This window comes from Alternaria viburni, assembly GCF_023758015.1.
Source record: "Alternaria viburni strain BMP 2772 chromosome Unknown scaffold_8, whole genome shotgun sequence".
NCBI classification, from domain to species: Eukaryota; Fungi; Ascomycota; class Dothideomycetes; order Pleosporales; family Pleosporaceae; genus Alternaria; species Alternaria viburni.
This window is the reverse complement of record NW_026055777.1, coordinates 835904-856230: the sequence shown is the minus strand read 5'-3', so window position 1 is coordinate 856230 and position 20327 is coordinate 835904. Positions and strand designations below refer to the sequence as shown.

General features: G+C 53.1%; 8 protein-coding genes across 8 annotated transcripts; 7 read left to right on the top strand and 1 right to left on the bottom strand.

Moving 5' to 3' along the window:
* Positions 1–144: 144 nt before the first annotated feature.
* Positions 145–1994, top strand: J4E79_004738 (uncharacterized protein; the record flags this gene model as incomplete). The annotated part of the gene is made up of 5 exons (XM_049353620.1): positions 145–178; positions 231–336; positions 385–631; positions 681–964; positions 1010–1994. The coding sequence occupies 5 exons, from the start codon at positions 145–147 to the stop codon at positions 1992–1994; spliced, it is 1656 nt and encodes a 551-aa protein (XP_049212068.1).
* Positions 1995–2537: 543 nt separating this feature from the next.
* J4E79_004737 (uncharacterized protein) lies at positions 2538–4174 on the top strand (the record flags this gene model as incomplete). Its single annotated transcript, XM_049353619.1, has 2 exons — positions 2538–3731; positions 4127–4174. The coding sequence occupies 2 exons, from the start codon at positions 2538–2540 to the stop codon at positions 4172–4174; spliced, it is 1242 nt and encodes a 413-aa protein (XP_049212067.1).
* Positions 4175–4566: 392 nt separating this feature from the next.
* On the bottom strand, positions 4567–6378 carry J4E79_004736 (uncharacterized protein; the record flags this gene model as incomplete). The annotated part of the gene is given in 2 exon segments (XM_049353618.1): positions 4567–5831; positions 5847–6378. 2 exon segments carry the CDS (start codon positions 6376–6378, stop codon positions 4567–4569), a joined length of 1797 nt encoding a protein of 598 aa, XP_049212066.1.
* Positions 6379–8865: 2487 nt separating this feature from the next.
* On the top strand, positions 8866–10200 carry J4E79_004735 (uncharacterized protein; the record flags this gene model as incomplete). The annotated part of the gene is made up of 3 exons (XM_049353617.1): positions 8866–8946; positions 9015–9568; positions 9618–10200. The coding sequence occupies 3 exons, from the start codon at positions 8866–8868 to the stop codon at positions 10198–10200; spliced, it is 1218 nt and encodes a 405-aa protein (XP_049212065.1).
* Positions 10201–10759: 559 nt separating this feature from the next.
* On the top strand, positions 10760–11875 carry J4E79_004734 (uncharacterized protein; the record flags this gene model as incomplete). Its single annotated transcript, XM_049353616.1, has 3 exons — positions 10760–10914; positions 11133–11265; positions 11318–11875. 3 exons carry the CDS (start codon positions 10760–10762, stop codon positions 11873–11875), a joined length of 846 nt encoding a protein of 281 aa, XP_049212064.1.
* Positions 11876–14998: 3123 nt separating this feature from the next.
* J4E79_004733 (uncharacterized protein) lies at positions 14999–15976 on the top strand (the record flags this gene model as incomplete). Its single annotated transcript, XM_049353615.1, has 1 exon — positions 14999–15976. The coding sequence occupies one exon, from the start codon at positions 14999–15001 to the stop codon at positions 15974–15976; it is 978 nt and encodes a 325-aa protein (XP_049212063.1).
* Positions 15977–16676: 700 nt separating this feature from the next.
* J4E79_004732 (uncharacterized protein) lies at positions 16677–17654 on the top strand (the record flags this gene model as incomplete). The annotated part of the gene is made up of 4 exons (XM_049353614.1): positions 16677–16895; positions 16958–17064; positions 17118–17538; positions 17592–17654. 4 exons carry the CDS (start codon positions 16677–16679, stop codon positions 17652–17654), a joined length of 810 nt encoding a protein of 269 aa, XP_049212062.1.
* Positions 17655–18320: 666 nt separating this feature from the next.
* J4E79_004731 (uncharacterized protein) lies at positions 18321–19864 on the top strand (the record flags this gene model as incomplete). The annotated part of the gene is made up of 4 exons (XM_049353613.1): positions 18321–18470; positions 18522–18547; positions 18598–19721; positions 19770–19864. 4 exons carry the CDS (start codon positions 18321–18323, stop codon positions 19862–19864), a joined length of 1395 nt encoding a protein of 464 aa, XP_049212061.1.
* Positions 19865–20327: the final 463 nt, after the last annotated feature.

The following is a 20327-nucleotide window of genomic DNA, read 5'->3' as shown; positions in this document are numbered from 1 at the left end:
GGCTCAAGTACTATGAGATCACTCCGGATCTCATCATACCGCCATAATTTACCAATGCAATAGCCTTCAGTTTGCTCAACCTCCACAGCGGTTCTAACCTTCACTCAACTCACGATCGGCTAGTGTCTTGAAAGCGACATCACCATGTCACATCATTCGTCGCTCAATGACAACACGGGTACGCCTTCAAAGTGAACCACCCTAATTGCATGTTCACTAATCCATGATAGAAAGTGCATCTCTACCTCGACGCAAGAAGGAAGTGCAAACCCGCATGAAAGATGGCAAAGAGGTCGAACTCCACACTTGGGACGGTCCACAAGATCCTGACAACCCGTATGTTCCTCGAGACTCCACCTGAACTCAATTGCTGATGGAAACCAGGTTCAACTGGTCAACCAAGTACAAATGGTTCTTGACAATAACCGTTTGCTTCATCTCCATCTTGACAGGTCTTCCGGCTGGGTCTTACGGCGCTGGAAACGAGTACATGGCAACACTATTCAACGTTCAAAACGAGCCGTTTCCAAACCTTTACTGGGCGACGTGTTCGTGGAATATGGGTGCTGCTATATTCCCACTACTATTCGTACCTTTGACCGAAAACACTGGTAGAATGCCTGGATATTTTGTAGGTTTGGGTGGCAGCATAGCCCATCAAATCGCTAACCCCTGCGCAGGTCGCCTACATCGTGTTCGAATTGTTCCTGTTCGGCTCAGCCTTTGCCGATAACTTTGCAACCTTGGTCGTCACCCGTTTCTTCGGCGGTGGCGCATCTTCCGTTTCCATCAACATCGTGGGCGGCAGCATTAGCGATGTATGGAAAGGTGACAAAGCTCGGAGTCTGCCAATGTCCATTTTCGGCTTCACGTCCGTAGCTGGTATTGCTCTTGGACCCTTCGTGGGTAGCGCAATCGTACAGCTTGGCTATCCTTCCACTGGACTACAATCCCCTTGGCGATGGTAAGCATCTGCATTATCTGATTGACCCAACTAACGAACATGCAGGATCTACTACATCCAAATCATCTACAATGCGGCCCTACTCCCAGTGTTCTACATAATCCTCAAGGAAACTCGTGGCGACGTCATCCTCAAAAAGCGCGCCCAGAAGCTTCGCAAAGAAACCGGTCGCGAAGTCTACGCAGAATCAGAGCTCGAGAAGCCCTCGATAGCTAGCTTGCTCAAGGTTTCATTCATGCGACCTACCAAAATGCTATTCACCGAGCCTGTCGTCACCTTCTTCACTCTTTGGATCAGTTTCGCCTGGGGTATCCTCTTCCTGTTCTTTTCCTCGGTCGTCCAGACCTTCAGCGCTAGTTACGGTTTTGGAACCTTTCAGACCGGTCTTGTTCAGCTGGCAATCACCGTTGGAGCGCTCATTGGTACGCTCATTAATCCCTTGCAGGATTGGATGTATCTTCGCTCTGCTTCCAAGAACAAGGAACGCCCTGGCAAACCCATACCCGAAGGTCGCTTATACACCAGCATCCCTGGTTCCTTGCTCTTTACTGCGGGACTGTTCATGTATGGATGGACGTGTCGACCAGAGATACATTGGATCGTGCCTGCGATAGGCATTTGCATCGTTGGTGTGGGCATCTACTCCATTTACATGGGTGTAGTCAACTACCTCACGGATGCTTACGAGAAATACGCTGCTTCTGCACTTTCAGCCGCATCGCTTGGTCGTAACACGTTCGGAGCCTTTCTACCTTTCGCTTCATATTCGCTCTTCCAGAACTTAGGGTTCGGTTGGGCTGGCAGTCTACTGGGCTTTGTAGGACTAGCGTTGAGTCTTGTGCCTGTGGTGCTACTCCTGAAAGGGCGTCAGATCAGGGCAAAGAGTCCTTTTATGTCAGAAGCCACATTCGACGATAGGGATGACGACGAAGAAGTGAATGATGGCAAGAATGGTGCGAGTCATCGAGGTACATTTGGACCAGCGGGCGTCGCAGGTGGGCCACCTGGCGCAGTGGACGAGCATGTCTAGATGGCACACGAGGTCATGCAATATGGGTGATAGGTAGTTAAAAGGTCTCCTTGAGTATTCTATAGATCATTAGCTCATTTGCCACAGGTGTGCCGTCTGAACACCTTCCGCCTGAGATCTTTCTCTACAATGTGCAATCGGGCGATCGCTTCGCAGACCTCAACTGAGAGAGTTAAGGGCTATATTGTACTATTATCTAACGCAAAGCTAAACGCGGAGACCATGTATTCACTAGCAGAGTGGATGTTGCGAGAAAGGGTCCGGTCAAAGCGCGCTGTCGCAGGCAACTCAAGCGCTAGTCCTGGAGTGGGCTGCACCTTGCGTATAACGTCTACGGCGAGAGTATTAAAGGGACTTCTCTTGTTCTTCCACCACCACTTGTACGCTCCTGGGTACTTCGTATACATCGTCTAGTTCATCAGACGCTCTGTTGTAGCTCCCGCGCACCTCTACCGTTGGCGGCCAAAGCGACTGTTATTGTACTACTTCACGAAGCCATCCCATCACCACATTAACTTCGCCGGACTATCACATACCTACGAAATGGCGCATCCACCCCAAGGACTACTAAGCCTCCCGAATGAGCTTCTCCGCGATGTCGTTGCGCCCCTCAGTCCAGCCGACCTCCGCCACCTGCGTGAAGTCAACCACCGAGCCCTCGACTTTATCCTCGACTATTCTCGACCATGTTTCACTGGACTCGCCGAGCTACCAAACGTGCTTATTTTGGAGGTTGTCGCGCATTTGACCGACAGGGATCGAAGCCGACTTGCACGGACGAACTTTCGATTCTACTCCCTGATTATGGACGCTATCCTGGACAAAGAGGTGCGGACACAGGGGGTCAAGCTACTCGAGTTAGCATTGAGGACAGGAAGCAAGGGCTTGATGAGACGACTCCTACTCAAGGGTACGGATGTGGATAGACAGTTTTGCCATGGCTGGGGTTACTATCTCAGTGACAGCTGTTACTTGGCAAGTTCACATGCCACAACACCTCTGACATCCGCTGCGTACCACAGCGACGTAAAGATGGTCGAACTACTCCTACAGTTCGGTGCAAACGTGCACGCACTTTCCAACTACTGGATCCATGAGGGATACAGAATGGGTATACGGTCGGCCACACCACTATCATTTGCAGCATATCTTGGAAACAGACGCATAGCTGAACTGCTCATAGAAGCGGGAGCGAGTCCGATAATCGAGGGTAGGTCTGAGATGCTCTCTATAGCTATAAATAGACGACACGAGCCCATCGTTTCATTGCTTTTACAAGACCTAGACTCTGCCAAACAGCTTAGCGCGTCAGTCATAAGAGAGCTCATCCAAATGGCTTCCGGAAAACACTTTCGATGCCTTTCCACAAACGTAATCACACAACACGAGCACGTCATCCTACGGCATCTGCCCCCTGCATCGGTCGACAAAAGTCAAGTTCCAGAGTATATCCTTGCAGAATTCATAAAGTACGCTGCAACTGGAAAGCTCGCTATGGTTGTCAGTCATCTTCTACAAATCAGAGGACGACTACAACTCCAGAAAACAAGCTACCTCGACGCAGCACTACAAAGCGTCATCTCGCTCGACGCCCGTAAAGAAGACGTCCTCAAGAGGGAGCTGCATCAAGACGTCTTTCAGATTGTTCAAGCATTGCTAGCCCATGGTGCAGACCCCGATTCTGTCGCCCAGGGAAAGTCTGCCCGAGACATGGCGACAGCTCATCCGGACCCTAGGGTGAGGAACCGACTAGCGAGAACAGTACAATCAAGCCGGCCTGCAAAAGAGCTACCTTCGCTGATCGGACGGTCACTAACCAATCCGTCGCAAGCTTTGTCAACATATCGTCGGCCACAAGAGGATCGACACTCAGCAAGCTTATGGGACTTTGTGGGGTCCCGCAATCAGCACGATCCACGTGGAGGCCATAAGAGCGATGAGGATAGCGTCCCTGAGAGTAATGACGTTGTTACAAGTGGTGGTCAAACCCAGGGTACAACGATGTCAGCTTCAACAACTCGAGCTATCATTTCTGAAGGGCAAGCAAAGCTGCAAACAAACGCAGCTTCGCCTCCGCGTTTACACCCTCAGCATGCTGACTCAGCGTTGGACTCAATTGTCCCAACACAAAGCGCATGGGTCAACACTTCCTCGAACATTCGTTCCGCCCCTACCGCTGAGGAAAAGCTCTCGATGGAAAAGCCCATCATTCGTCCCAAGCCAACAAGAAGGATGCCTAGTCCTCATAGGTACAGGGTTGAGATACCCTTCGGGTATCAGAGAAGCAAAGATACACCAGCAAAGATAGAGTGAGAGAAAGAGTGCATGGGATAGGTCCTCAGCTGATCTCTGATTGGCCAGAAAATGCATCTAGGTTCATTCGAGGCTGAACAGGAGATGAAGTAACAGAGAAAGGAAAGCAATAGTAGACACGAGAACAACGACAATGAAGCGGATGCTGTGAGCGATTCTTGTATCTATTCTAAACACTACATATTCAAACATGTTCTAATACCCGTGCATGTCCAGATGCACGCCCCTGGGTACAACCCGGGGAGATCGTTCAATCAACTCAGAACGCAACAGCCTTCATACCGCGCTTGGCGGGCATGTTGGCGATCTCGTCGCGGCGACGAGATGAAGTGAGGAAACCAGCAGGATACTCGACGACGGCGTCGCCAGACTCTGCAGCTGGTGCTGGTGCTTCGGCGTCGTCGTTCTGCTCTTCAGCAGCGACAGGCTCGGCGTCGGCGGCTTCGTCCTGCTTGTCTCCCTCGTCCTTCTTGTCGTCCTCTTGGGCGGCGTCTTCCTTGTCGTCGGCTTCAGCTCCGTCTTGCTGCTCGGCTTGACCCTCCTGTGCCTTCTTGTCCTCTTCCTCTTGCTTCTTCTTGTCTTCTTCGGCGGCTTTGGCGTCTTCGTTGGCTTGCTTCTTCTCTTCCTCAGCTGCCTTCTTGTCGGCTTCTTCCTGCTTCTTCTTCTCTTCCTCAGCAGCTTTAGCGTCGGCCTTCTCCTTAGCCTTAGCGTCTTCAGCCGCCTTCTTCTCTTCCTCGGCAGCCTTCTTCTCCTCTTCTTTAGCAGCCTTGTCTGCCTCTTCCTTAGCCTTCTTGTCTGCCTCCTCTTGCGCCTTCTTCTCTTCCTCAGCGGCCTTCTTGTCGGCCTCCTCTTGTTGCTTTGCCATCTCCTCAGCGGCCTTCTTCTCTTCCTCAGCCTTCTTCTGCTCCTCTTCCATCTTCTTCTTCTCCTCCTCAGCTGCGCCCGGTGCCTCGGTGGCCGCAGGCTCAGCAGCAGTCTCGGTGGCGGAAACGGTCATGTTGGCAGAAGCAGTGGCGTTCGCAGCCTCACCCATTACCAAAGAGAAACTCTCAGTGACCATGGGTGCAGGTGGTGCAGCGTGGGTCATGGACATGTTACCGGCGGCAGGGGCTTCGGGAACGACAGTGACGGCAGCGGGAGGAGGCATGGTGTGCTCTGGTGCGGCCTGAGTCTCCTGAGGCGGCATCTCAGCTGGTGGAGGCATCTCGGCAGCAGGTGGTGGTGGCATCATGGTATGCTCGGGTGCTGCTTGAGTCTCGTGTGCAGGCATCTCGGCTGGTGGAGGCATCTCAGCGGGCATCTCAGCAGGTGGCGGTGGCATCTCAGCAGGAGGCATCTCAGCCGGTGGTGCAGGCATCTCCGCAGGTGGTGGTGGTGGCATCTCAGCCGCAGGAGGTGGCATGGGGTGTTCAGTGACCATAGGAGCGGGGGGCTGTTCGACCATAGCCGTAGTCATCGGTGCAACAGTTTCGTGAGTGATAGCCTCGGCTGTAGTTGTTGCTGCAACCTCCTCAGTGGTGGTGGCTGCGGCTGAGATACTGGCCATTTCTTGAGATACGTGCATGGCCTCCATAGCATCCGCCGAAGACTTGTGAGCGGCATCCTTGGCCTTCTCAGACGCGGCATGCATGGACTCCATAGCATCTGCAGAGGCCTTGTGAGCGGCGTCCTTGGCCATCTCGGAGGCCACGTGCATGGCTTCCATAGCAGCGGCAGATTCTTGGTGAGCCTTCTCCTCTGCCTCCGCTTTCGCTTGGTGTTCGGCCTCCATCTTCGCCGCAGCTTCCTGATGAGCCTTCTCCTCTGCTTCAGCCTTGGCTTGATGTTCGGCCTCCATCTTCGCAGCAGCTTCCTGGTGCGCCTTGTCCTTGGCCTCCGCCTCTGCTACGTGCATGGACTCCATAGCGTCGGCGGCTGCCTTAGCAGGGTCAACTGCTGGAGCGGGCGCAGCCTCGCCCATGTGTTCGGTACGCGCCACAACCCTCGATGGGATGTCGACATTCCGGGGAAGAGGGCCAGCAGCGACAGCGGCCGCTGAAAGGAGGGTGAGAAGGGGGTATATCGTCTTCATTATGGGGGATTTGGGTGAATCTAGAAGGACAGGAATGAAACTTGAGTCTTCGTTATTACGACGGGAAAAGAGAGAATGAAGAGCTCAGCTCAATAAAATTAAACACTAGTGCACGGCACTTTGAAGAAAAGAAGGTAGGTGTTTGAAGACGACTTGATGTGAGAGTGGGCAGAACTTATGAGGCTCGGGGTTTCGCGATATATGTACCTTGCCCGGTTCTTTCGGCATGGAGGAGACTCAGGACATACCCCTAGAAGCAAACAGATCATCTGGAGCAGTTCCACACTTGGTAGTGTTTGATGGATTCCCGGCATCGTTTTCGCCATGTCGAGGATGCCTTGAGGCGGTTAGGCGCCTAGGCAGGGTGACGACGACGCTGTTCCCCCACCCGTCTCGAACACTTACAGCTGCCTCTCCACCGTGTAGACAGCATTGACAGTGCTTGGCATGCACGTTACCGGGCTAAATCCATGTTCGCGATGAGGCGCACGCTGCGATCGACCAATCAGATGCGTACCTGACGAGGGAGAGGCAGAGAAGCCTGGATCCGCTCGCCAAAGTCTTGGCCTGACAGGAACCGTCGGAGAGTATGTAGCAAGTCAGGCTGCAGGAGTATTGCAGTGTTGAGGCTCGCTTCATCGGCGGGGACGCATGTATGCGTGTTGGGGTTGTGATGCGGACAAGGTTTCAGCAGCCCAAGACGGGCAAGTTCCCGGGTGTCATGGCAGCCACGAGCCCCAGGCCCAAGCCACAACGACGTTCGGAGACCGACATGATGTCAAAATGTCCAGGGAGCTGTTTGGACATTGCACCTCCGAGCGTGCGTTTGCAGAATTTGCAGTCGGGGGTCTCTTGGTTTCATGACACTCTAGGTCTCGGGTGCGACATCGTCCGAGGTCGAGAATGTTCACCAAGCAGTGATGGACGTTCTTTTTTTCCAGGAAAGGATGGACTCGTATGATGGGGCTATAGCGACCAAGAGAATCGAAACGATGATGCAAGTATTGAGCAGTCTTGAGCATCTCCCCGCAAAAGAAAAACCAAACATGTTGACTGCTACAATAGCATATACCATGACCGAGCTAATCTCAAAGCCTACGTTAATGTTAGATTGCTTTGCCTTACTTGATCCATTCTGGTGCTGGCTGCAAGATGTGTTTGATTCCCTACTGGAAGAAGGTGGCTGAAATGTCTGGTGCCTGGCTGCCTGGCATCAGAGGAAAGATTCCGCGTGATGCAGATGGGTCAAATGCGGTGAACAAACGTCGACGTGTGTGTTTCTCGTATAACTTGGGTCTCGTACGAAAACGCCAGGGCTGAAACGTAGTTAGGGGCTTCGGGTAGGGAGGATATCTGTAACCGTTAGTACGTGCAAAGGGACTTAAAATCCGTGCCTGTCATTCACTTCGAGGCGTGACTTTCACTCCGAGTAGTGACCTCTGGATTCACCGGTACTTTTAGACGATGCTTATTATGGGCACGCCTTACCGCCTTTGCTCGCCAAGCAAATCCGCTTCCATTGCGGCCCCGTCTTATAAGATCAAGCAATAGCTTGAAAGCCGCCCATCGTTGTCCGAATGTTCGCTCAAGTTTCCTCGCGCTCAGGGGCGGAGTACGGAGCGGCCGCACTATGGGTGGTTTTCCGCACGGAAGAGCAATCGGCCGCATCCGAGTACTACCATCATAGCAACGGCCCTATCCCCATCAATCCGCTGCGCTGCCAAGCAGAAAGAGGCAGTGTTAAGGGCACCGAGTACAGTAGCAACGACGGCATTGTAGGAGTCGCATTGTCATAAGATGCGGTTACGGCCAACCAGACAGGGTGGCATTTAGGCGAGCAGTTACTTGGATGCTTCCTTTCCTCTACGGGCCAACTGCGCCCCGACGAAATGAGCAATTGACGTCACAATGCTTTGTGCTTACTCCCGGGGCTTGGCCTACTTCGTTGATGCTGCCGCGGTGTTGCTGTGCAGTGGCGCCAGCACTACTTTGTGGTGGTCGCGTGCTCAACGAGGATGGGCACGCGACACAGTTGGAAGATGGGAACGGTGAATACGAGTCGAATAACGATGAGATGGGAGGAAGCCTGTGCCTTTAGCGGGTTGCGCGCCGCTGCGCATGTCCCAAGCCACTAAAGTTGAAAAAGTGGGACTTTGATACGCTGTACGCACGCTTTGATCAAGACGTCTGACCTCCTTTGCCGGCAACCCGGGGCTTCGCGAACTTGTAGCAAGCACAACCATAGGCCCGCTAAGCATCGAGTGAAGCAGGCGGACTCCTCTCCTCTCCACCTGAGCTGAACCCTTCCCCTCTTTTGTTTCCCGTCACTCCTTTACCTGCCCAGGTGTGTTGTCAACATACTTTGTGTCGGACGACAACCCTCCGCGCGTACCCGGGGATAAAATAGAGCCGACGATTACAACCACTACCGGACCACCTTGAGCAGCATTTTCTACGAGCATCCCGAGCCGGCGCACGCGACACATCATGGCGAACACGACGTTAGCAGACAATGGCCAATGGAACAGCAAACCAGCGTGGAAGCTGCCGGGATGGTGCGAACCTGTTGTACGTAGCCAAAACCACTCCACAGTATTCGTATACACACAGCAGCATGCTGACAGCGTCACGCGCAGATGGTTGCCAGCATACTTTTCTTCGCCATGTTCATAACACGAAAGCGCGACTTTAAAATCTTCGGCCGGTCATCACAGCGCACCGGCTTCCTCGACAACACCCCGAACGAGTCTACCGACCGCCTCCTCCAGTCCGACAGCGACAGCGAATTCGACGAGATCAGCGCGGTTAAGAACCCCAACGCACCCAAAGTTCGAAGCATCTTCTGCTGGAGGGTCACAACACCCAACACATCGCGTTTCCGCCATCATGTACACAGTCGCATACTGCAGCGCTTCCCTTTCTTAATTGAGATGTTCTATTGGGTTATCAACTATGCCTTCTACCGCATGACTGGCGTCGTATCGGCCAAGCTCTTCGCTGGGCGCGGAATATGGGACGTATCTCAGGAACACGGAATTGCAGTACTGGAAGCGGAAGAGTTTGGCCTTCTAAGGTTCCTGTTCCCGGTCCGAGAGAGGGACGTACAACAGTGGTTCATGCATGGACATCAAGATGCGCTTACGGTGCTGAACAAGTGCTATGCGCTGATCCACATCCCTGGAACTGTTGGGTAAGTTTGCTGTGGCATAACTTCTTGCATCACCACTGACATTTTCAAGCTTCATCTGCTGGTACTACTACGTAGCCCCGTCATTTGACACTTTCGCCATCGCCCGCCGAACCCTCACCCTCACCAACTTCTGCGCTTTCATGACCTTCGTTGTATACCCATGCATGCCACCGCGACTTCTACCCACCGAGTACGGCTTCCTCGACACCGTCCGCCACGACGACGCACAAAGTGTATGGATGAGTGGCAAGTTTGTCAACCAACTCGCAGCGATGCCTTCGATGCACTTTGGCTACGCATTCTGCATTGGCATGACCATGATCTACCACTCAGGTCTTTTCCGCCGCACCTTGGAACAGGGCGAAGTGCGCAAGAATGCCTTCTGGAAGATCTTCTACCTGATTGTTGGAATAGGATACCCCTCTTTCATCCTGACGGTCATTGTTGCCACGGCTAACCATTACTTCATGGACGCCTTGGTGGCTACCTGCTTCGTCTTCTTCTCTTTCCTTTGCAACAAGGTCTTCTACGTCTTCATCCCGCTCGAAGATCTCCTGCTTTACGTTATCCGGGCAGACAAGCCCGTTCCTACAACCGGTGACCGCTTCCACGAGAAGGGTGGTCGGTTATAGTTTGGCAGCTTCATCTCGGCCTTTGATTTTGGTTAATTACCACGGTCGCTTACACTTCGTCGCATTTACAGGACATAGCATTACAGGCGGCGTTGGTCAAAGCAGTACACGCATCGCACTTGGTTATTAGACACGCGGCGGTTTATATGTACATATTCTGAATTCATACTCGAACATTATCCTTCGATCCCTTCTTCGGTTGTTGCTATAACTGGATGCTGACCAGTCGTACCTGTGGACGCAAGCTAGAACGCGCCAAGGCCTGTTCCTGCGTTAGCGCAAGTGAAAGCTCCCCAGCATTCGCGACGCGTCCGAGCTCCCGGCGTGTGCCAGCCATCATCTCCAACCTCCCCCTCAGCACTCCGTAAGTCAGTCCACCCATCACCAGACGCGATTCGTGCAGGACGCTATAGCGCTTCACTCTATCTACTTTTCGCAAACCATACTGCTTGTCGTGCGCTGACATTCCATTCCGGGACAGCTACTCTTGAGCTACAGATAGCTTCATTCGCTTTCGCACACCGTCCCTCGTTCTCGCAAACACAGAAACGCAGTCGCCATGGCGGATCTCGAGCAGCAAACCCCGATTGAGGGCACACCGATCGACGACATTGAGATGGAGGGTGCGGGTGATGCTGGAGCTGGCGCAGGCGAGGAGACAACTCTCTTGCCGGAGATTGAGCCCGAAGCACCCAAGCTGGTTCTCTTCGCTGAGTAAGTCACGGCCTTGTACATTTTCTGGTTCGCTGGATTGGATAGCTAGCTCGCTTGAGACGAGGTGCTACTATCGGGCGCATGAAGTTTGCCAGCTCTGAAGGGCTGAAGGCAACGCGCGCAACACCACTCTCAGCTCTATGGGCTACTAGCATCTATTTCCTGGCTCTGGAATGCTAGCGACACGCATCATGAACGCGCGGCTAACATGCGACCAGTCTTATGAAGAGTCCGATCGTTGAAGTCGTCGTTGGCTCAGGAGACAACCGCACCACATACTCAGCACACGAGGCAGTTCTCGTCAAGTCACCAGAGTTTGCCAAACAGGTCGAGAAGTTTGCGCCAGGAGGGGTACGCTATCACGCCCTCAGCGAGTAAATATGCGCTCACTAACAGTCTCCAGCCTCGTCAAATCGTCTACACAGATTGCGATGTCGATGCCATGGGCTCAGTCGTCGAATACCTCTACACAGGCGAATACTTCCCCAAGAAGACGTCAGCCGCACGCGATGCGCCCCTCGAGAAAGACCCGCGACAGCCTGTAACCGATAATGACGGCTTGGGTCTCCTCGTCCACGCACGCATCTACACGCTTGCCGACCGTCTCCAACTTCCTGAGCTGAAATCGCTCGCACACTCCAAGATCCACCGCACAGCGTCGACTGCAAAGGGCGAGCTTGCATACGCACGCTACGTATACAAGGAGTCCAACCCGGAAGATGCCACAATCCGCAAGCCCGTCGCTGCCTTCTGGGCTACACGAAGCTACAGCCTGCGCCACGACGCGGAGCCAGAGTTCAAGGCCATGTGCCTGGAATTCCCGCAGTTCTCGTATGACGTGCTACAGCTCGTCTTGGACCAGCAGGAGAAGAAGCGTGGTGGTGATGATGGACCAAGCCGAAGTGGACCAACTGTGGTTCCTGGAAGCACGAGGAAGAGGGCTAGGGTGAGTCAGGTGTAGATGCGATATTCAATGTTGCTTCGTGCTTGATTCACCTTGCCGTCCTAGACCACGGCTACATCGACCTCTATCAAGACTACCCACAACCTACTAGAAGCGCTACTGGCACCTGCCTTCTCGCGTATCTACCCGAGAGTCCTTCCGATTCTCTTTGCAAATCACCTCGAACGCCAGCTGCGCGTTCCGCGTGGCTTCGGCGATATTCTGTTTTCAGATCTGCAGGCTGTTTCTCCTGCTTACACCAATTTCTTTTGTCACATACACGTCCATGATCTTAGTAACATATACCGTCGATGACCAGCAGCGAATTGATATTCCATAATGTCAAAAATCTTGTTTGTTGTAAGGTTGGAGGTAGCGCTGGTTGGGACGGTAAGTTTTCGAGTGTAGTACCATGTACAGTAGCCGAGATAGGTATTTCCGGAATCGAAGTCTATACAAAGCAGATGACAAGCTTGTCGATTTTGGATATCTGATTAGCAATTGGTGCAACGCCTTGACGGCGCTATGTGAGAAACAGTATATTGTTGAGACCAGCCAGTAAGACGTGGAGGTCGTTCCGTCACGACATAGTGGTACGTCCCCCAGCCTTCGTATATGCCAGACATCGAGATCTGAGTAAGCTCTCTACTTTCGTTGCCAGGAGCGGAGTATATTTCGCACAACACAGATCGGATACAACAGATAACGACAAAGTATAAACTCGGTGGGCAAAACTACCGTGAACTTGCGGATCCCGTAAAATACATGGTTATACGCACTTCACACAAGGAAAACGTTAAAGGGGTCTACAGCCTACGTTAAGATGGAACATGTAAGATATCATCTTACAAGTAACCCTGGGGGAGCTTCAGAGGTGTACGTACACCTTACTCGAGGACAAGACTAACCATCTAGAGCCTACGTTGACGCTAAGTCGCTTCATTGCATATTTGTATCTTGATGTGGACTGCAGCCTGTTTAGTATTTGCCTTGTCTGAGTGAGATGCAGCCGTCTTTGGTTTTACCCCAGGGTCACTCACAGATCAGATCGTACATCTTCTGAGACGCGACGAACGATCTGCGGGAGACTTGCCTATAACTGCTGTCATGAGATGCAATTACTTGCATGCACCCTTGCTGGAGGAAAAGCCGAGAGATGCATGGTGACGTTGACGGGTAACTTGCTGCAGGGACGGGGGTCGCCTGGCGCGAACATAATACAGCGCTATAACAGAGGTACAAGTTTTGTTGGGACGACGGTCTTGTACTGTATGCATAGTGACCTTTGCAGGAACGTAGAGGCGTTGCTACCTGGGTACGTAGGGTGCCAAGGACGGTCGAAAGAGGGGTTATATGCCGCTTCGTGATGTGGAGGTATTGTACTTGAGCGATTAGTAGGGTAAGAAGAGGAGCAAACAAGGAAGAACCGTGGCCGTGGAAACAAGCAGTCTTTGATGCTGTTGGGTAGGTAGTAAGAAGGTAGATGGAACTAGCAACGCCGTCGTTCAAGTGTGTCGACTGTCGAGCGGACCAAAGGGCTAAGGTGGTATCCACGCTAACGCTCACGGAAAGCTGAATCGGGACCTTCCAGAGCTCCACGCTCCCATAGCCCGGTGATTTATAGCATGTCGTCGATCCGTGAACCATTGGCGATGACTGCGGACAATAGCCCTCTGACATCTGTCACCCATCGGGTCGCGAGATTGCGGACCGGCTGTCGACGAGTCGAAGACGCCACCCGAGGGTACGAGGGCCGGTCTGGTCTGCGCGAACACGTGGAGGTGCATCGCTGTGAGTGAGTCTACGATTTGCGGTGGATCGATTGGCTGCAATGTGCGATCGTAGAGTTTGTGATACAGCGACCCGGGCCCGCGATGCATGCGTAGTGGTGCTTGATGTACAATCGGCCAGGAGGGTGTGCAGCTGCGTGCTACCATTGCCCGCGACTCTGATGCAGTGGGCACGCGCTAGACGCGCATTGGGAGCGGATGTTCTGTAGCCCCAGAACTGTGAGACATGGTCACGATGGCAGATGTGAAGTCCCAAAGTGGTGGAGGCAAAGCACAACAGGGAGGTGGATATATACCAGCAGCCGCGGCCCAGCTGCCATGAGTGTGGACCCGAGTCTGGCCAGACACTTCTAAGATTCTAAGATTGATTTCTCCGAGCGTCCAGTTCATCTCGGCAAAGGCTCTCACATGACAGTCGAATAGGTGTCTCGAGGGCTCCTGCGCTGCGTCCCAGGCTGGACAGACCCTGCAGCGCCTCGCATCTGCCCCGCAGTCGCCTGGCCAATATCTCCCAGCTGCAGCACCTCATACGGAACCCTCTCCGGAACTGCTCCAGCCCATGCATGCGCTCATCCCGCTGCTTCTTACTTAACAGCCAATTAACCGCCAATCACGCCTGCCTGGCTCCACCGTCTCTCCTGCTCCCTCTCGTCGCGTGTAGAGAGACAGGCTGCTTGGTGATAGCTGCGCGTCTTCTGCCTGTACAGCACGGCCCGGTGGGCCAGCAGTCTAGCCTTTTTCCGCTCTCACGAGACCCGCTCCCGGGCCTCGCATCGTGAGTCGCACACTCTTCAGCGCTCCACGTACCTTTACATCGTGACCCGCCAGCGCATTCGGCGGGCCTCACCGCGCGCATTTCCAGCCACTTCACGCTACTGCCCATGGCCACCGTTTGTACAAGACGGCAGCGAGCTTCGGAACGGCGCTTGCACTGCAGTTCCAGCCAGCTTGACCAAGTCAGGACGCAATCCTTCTAGCGTCACTTGACCCTACAAACCAACGCCACGCCCCGAGGCTATCGATTATCGTGTCTTCAATAATTCCGTCTACCAGCACTACCCGTCTTCATCATCTCCTGGACGCCCGCCCGCTGTACTCCTGCTACACAACCACCCTCACATCCATCGCCAACCGCCAATACCAATACGAACCCCATCCTGGTCGACACGCTAGCCGCGCTGATCGTCACCTCCAAGTGTAAGCTAACATCCTATACTACACTGGAGTTTTGTTGATCCATGGCAGACAAAGCACATACTCAATCGCACATCAATCTCTCCGACTATTCCTCGACACGCTCCCCGTCTGCACAGTATATCGGTAGACATCGGCAACATATCCACACGTCCAAATGATCCAAGTCTGTCACTCGGCCCCTCCATACAAGACCGTGCATCCGAGGCGACTCGTGCTTGCACCGGTCATACAAAACCAAACCACAATGAATCCCCCCTCAGCACCCAACCCGGCAGGCGACGCAGGCGTACTACCAGACTTCAACAACCTCAGCCTCCAGGACGCACCATCACCGCCTGCCAACGACGACGATCTCGACGTTCTGACCATGTCACGGGAAACCGCCATGAAGTTGATCGCACGCTCAATAATTGCCATTGCCAATGCAGCTGGCGATGTGCCCGCAACACCACCACTTTCGCGGCCCGGGACGCCTGGCGGACGGGAGAACCACCTCATACGCTCCCACCGACGGACAGCGTCCAGACCAGCGACGCCTATCCCCGCCGAAAAAGAGAATCACCAACCGACCGAGCTAGCTCCACCGGAAGCGGGTCACGATGAGCCCGTCACCATACACGACATTGGCGCCGGAGCGCAGCCCGAGTCCGTGCAACGAGCCAACATGGCTCGCAAGTTTTTCTCCAAGACGGTGCCCAAAGTCGGCGTTGAGGAGTACATGAACCGCATCCAGAGGTTCTGTCCGCTGTCCACGGGTGTCTGGCTAGCTGCTGGGTCGTACATGTTGCGATTATGCGTTATCGATAGGAGCGTTCCCCTCACATACCGGACGATGCATCGGCTCATCCTGGCTTGCGCCCTCGTAGCGATGAAGGCATTAGAAGATCACAGGTGGCCGCAGAAGCGCTTTGCTGCCGTAGGAGGTGTCGACGAGGCGGCACTCAGCCGACTTGAGCTATGTGTAGAGTTCTTGTTGTCGTTTGACGTACAAATCTTCACACCAGAGAAGCTCAAGGAGCTGACACTTCAACTGCAAAAGGCGGGACAGGCTGCAACCATGACCTGTAGATTACCGACATCCTTCAGCCTGAAGATGAACAACCCAAAAGTACGGAATGCGCAGGCTGTTTGAATTGGAACGACACTAGGGCAAGCATCTCGTTTTGTTTGGAATTTTAGGATATCCCCATCTAGCATGGCAATGGCGTTTGAGTAGCAAAACACGGGCATGACGGCCAGAGAAGCGTCTGTACTATAGACACCAAGAGGTGTACTGGAGAGAATCTCAAAAATTTCGACGTGCAAACACAGGCTGCATTGAAACCCACTTTTGGCGGTAGAATGTGGAGACCCGATAATGTAGATTCAGGTACCGGCTCCAAGTGGAGGAGATGCGAGCCGAGCAAGTCATGTGCAGGCCGAGATAGCTGCTGATAGTGTTGTTGAGTATCCATGGAAACAATGGCAATCACTGCAATTGGCAGATTGTTGACTTGGATCATGTACGTCCTTTTTCCATGGTGTTGAGGCGTCGCAATGAGACGACCATCCTTGCCAATCACAGTTTAGCGTGCGCGGCAACGACGATCGTGCCCCTGGCGCGCCGCATGTTGCTTGATTGCTTCCAGACTGCATCCTTCACCCGACACTAACAGCCACCGCCCAACACCCGCCTCTACCTGCCTACACTCGACGTCTGCCTACATCGCATTCAAGATCCGCATACATTGCGTGCATCGTGCCCCTCGCTCTACCATCGGACAGCGCTCGACGCTCGCTTTCACGCCACACCGCTGCCCGCCCGTCACTCGTTGCCCTCACAAATCTTCACCATGACGCGGATATTACTTCCCTTTGCCGCGGTCGTCGCTGCCCTTTCTCCACTCGTCAGTGCTGGGATCAAATTCACATCACCGAAAGCGGGCGACAAGATTGCGGCTGGCGGAGCCGTCACAGTAAAATGGGAAGAAGGTGGCACAGGACCGAAGCTCGCAGACCTGACAACGTATGAGTTGCAGGTGATTGTGGGAGGCAATGATGGCACTGAGCAGGTAGGTTGCGAAGAGTGGCATCAGCACAGGCGCAACGAAAAGATACTAATGAGGGGAAACAGTTCCCAGTGGGCGTCATCACAACAAGCGGCGCGTTCACAGCGGGCAACACAGCCTCGGGCAGAATCGAAACATCTCAGTCTGAAGACCTGAAAGATGTCAATGCCTAGTAAGTTTCAATCTGAAACCCAGCTCAACGACCGGCTAATCTGACCGCCATAGCTTCATCAAGATGATCGCAGTTGGCAAGACTGGCGGTCAGCTCCTCACCTACTCCGATCGCTTCCAATTCAGTGGCATGACGGGCAAGAACATTCTGAGCCCCGCGGTCAAAGCCGCCGTCAAGGACATCGATACCACAACCGGGCCGCCGACCGTAGACACGACGACCGATGGGACGAATCCTGCTGACCCCGATCCGGTTGATGACGACGTATACAAGGTGGACTACGCGATGCAGACGGGCTTGACGCGTTATGCGCCCATGCAGCCTGTACCGCCCACCAAGATAACCGCCAAGAACACAAAGCCTTTGTACCCTACAAGCAGCGTCAAGATTGCGAAGTCGAGGCTGCCGATCCCGAGCCAATTGACTACGCTCACGCAGAGTCAAACTTTCTCTGTCAAGAGCATGGAGAACACGGTACGTTCCTTGGGGTGTATAGATACGCTAGAAGCTTTACTGACATCTTTTAGGTTGCCGCAGCTCCTCACGCCACCGACGACATGGCCAAATTCCTGAGGCGCTGGCAGGATTAGATTTCCCTCTATCACATGCATTATCGATTCGAGAACGAACGCATCGGACGAAACAAAGCGACTGTGCTCCACCGTACGACAAAGCATAAACACCCACCTCTTGTGCGAAAGACTTTGGGGTCAGTATTCGGAGCCATGCATTGATCAGCTCGGCTGCAGCATGGACACTTGCGATTTTGGAGGTGTCATTGATCTACCGCATGGATTGACAACGGCATAATGGACTGGCGTTTAGGGAACGAGCGTGTTTTGCGGCGTCAGACGACTTGTTGTGGGTTAGGAATTTAGACATGATTATGTAGTACTACGAAAATTAGCGAAGCGACATGCATATCGATACTTTCAACCAAGATTCGCGAAGTGCAATTGATGATCACAATCAGAAGAGTTGCACCTTCCTGTTATGATCGCGACTGGTAGACCGCGGCTACCCGTCAGATGCAAGCTCACCCCACCACCCCACCTTCGCGGCCTGTAGCTATCAGCGCGCCTAACAAGCAGCAAAGCTCCTTCAAGCTCCCCATGCGTGCCCTGCTACCTCAAATCAGTCGTTCACTTCGACACACTCTACGTCCACGTCTGCCATCACCAACACACTCAGCGACTGCAACACCTTGCTTTTACACCTTATCTGCAGAGAGCGGAAGCTGGACCAACGTGCACAAGATGGCGATTGCCGAAAACTATGAAGAGGTGCTAAAGGGCAAATACCCGGCCAAGGCACATGCAAAGAAGGTCGCAGAGTGGATCATCGAGAAGGGTGGAGACAAGAACGGAACCATTTACCTGGAAGCGCAGAAGCAAAAGTTGAACGAAGTATGCATTCATGATGATGCTGGCCACAACACAGACTAATGTACTTGCCAGGACAACGACGGCGAGGCACCATTCCGGTAGGCATCATTTGGGTCGGGGTAAGCATGCGCTGATTACCTCCATCTAGTCAGCGACGGTACTTCTTCTATCTCAGCGGCTGCGAGCTGCCAGACTCGTATCTTGTATACGAAATTGCCACTGAGAAGCTCACACTCTTCATCCCTCCTGTAGAGCCGGATGAGGTCATCTGGTCTGGTCTGCCTATGAGCCCGGAAGAGGCCAAGGCCAAGTACGATATTGACGAATGCCTGACTACCAAAGACGTCAACTCTCACCTGGCAAGCCAATCCGAATCTGCGCAGTCAACTGTTTACGCTATTCCGGAGCAGGTATCCGATCACATCACCTTTATTTCCTACAAAGAGAAGGAGTTCAAGCAGCTCAAGACCGCCATCGAGTACTGCCGTGTCACGAAGACAGATTATGAGATCGCCCTCATCCGCAAAGCAAATGTCATCTCAACAGCAGCCCACGAGGCCGTCATGAAGGCTGCGTCGAAAGCGCAGAACGAATGCGAACTTGAGGCTGTCTTCCTCAAGGCGTGTGTAGAGCGCAACGCGAAGAACCAAGCCTACCATTCTATTGTCGCAGCCGGTGAACACGCCGCAACGCTGCACTATGTCAACAATGCCGCTCCCATCTCGGATCAGAACCTTTTATTGTTAGACGCAGGATGCGAGGTCGACTGCTACGCTTCCGACATCACACGCACATTCCCTGTCAAAGGCAAATTCACAACTGAATCCCTTGCTATCTACAAGATCGTTCTGGACATGCAACATCAGTGCACCAACGCGCTCAAAGCTGGTGTCGTATGGGACCACGTACACGAGCTCGCCCATAAGATTGCTATCAAGGGACTCCTGGAACTCGGCATATTGAAGGGAGATGCGGAGGAGCTCTTCAACAAGAGAATCAGCGTAGCTTTCTTCCCTCATGGCCTAGGACACTACTTGGGAATGGACACCCACGACTCTGGCGGCGACCCCAACTACGCGGACAAGGACGTCATGTTCAGGTACCTAAGAAAGAGGGGAACTCTACCCGAACGCAGCGTCATTACCGTTGAGCCTGGTATCTACTTCTGCAAGTTCATCATTGAGCCGTACCTCAAGGATGAGGAGAAGAAGAAGTACATTGATGAGAGTGTGCTGGACAAGTACTGGAGTGTGGGCGGTGTGAGAATTGAAGGTATGCTGATACGATGAGTGGTATTGAGAACATGCTAACGTATTGCAGATAACGTGCTCGTTACCAAGGACGGCTTTGAGAATCTGACGCCGACGGTGAAGGAGATTGATGATATTACTCAGTTGATTGTATCTGGACAGTAGGGTGACTCCGTCGCGCAAGTTGAACACATAGTCATGTCGCGTAACCAACGCAATCGCACTGGCCATGACCGGGCTTCATTAGGATTGTAGGCCCTGTCAATTCCGAAAGATTTGGCCGCGAATACGTGTATGCACTATCCAACCCCCTTGAATAGCCCATGCACAATACAAAGAAGGAAGTTGAGTACCCAATGTGAAACTGTTCAACATACTGAACAATAGAAAGATGACACTCAGGAGCGCGACAGCACTAGGATTAGCTACTATTACTGTCAAAACAGACCAAATAATGACCGAGGTAGAAGTATACATCGCATCAGGAGCTATGCATTTATTAAGTTTCAGTGACGTGTATGCAGCAAAGTGCGACTTAAATTCTAGGCACCTGTGGTAAAAGTGGTCTTGTAGAGCATAAAGTATCTCGTCGTTCTAGATGCCCACTAGTCTAATCATACAGAAACGA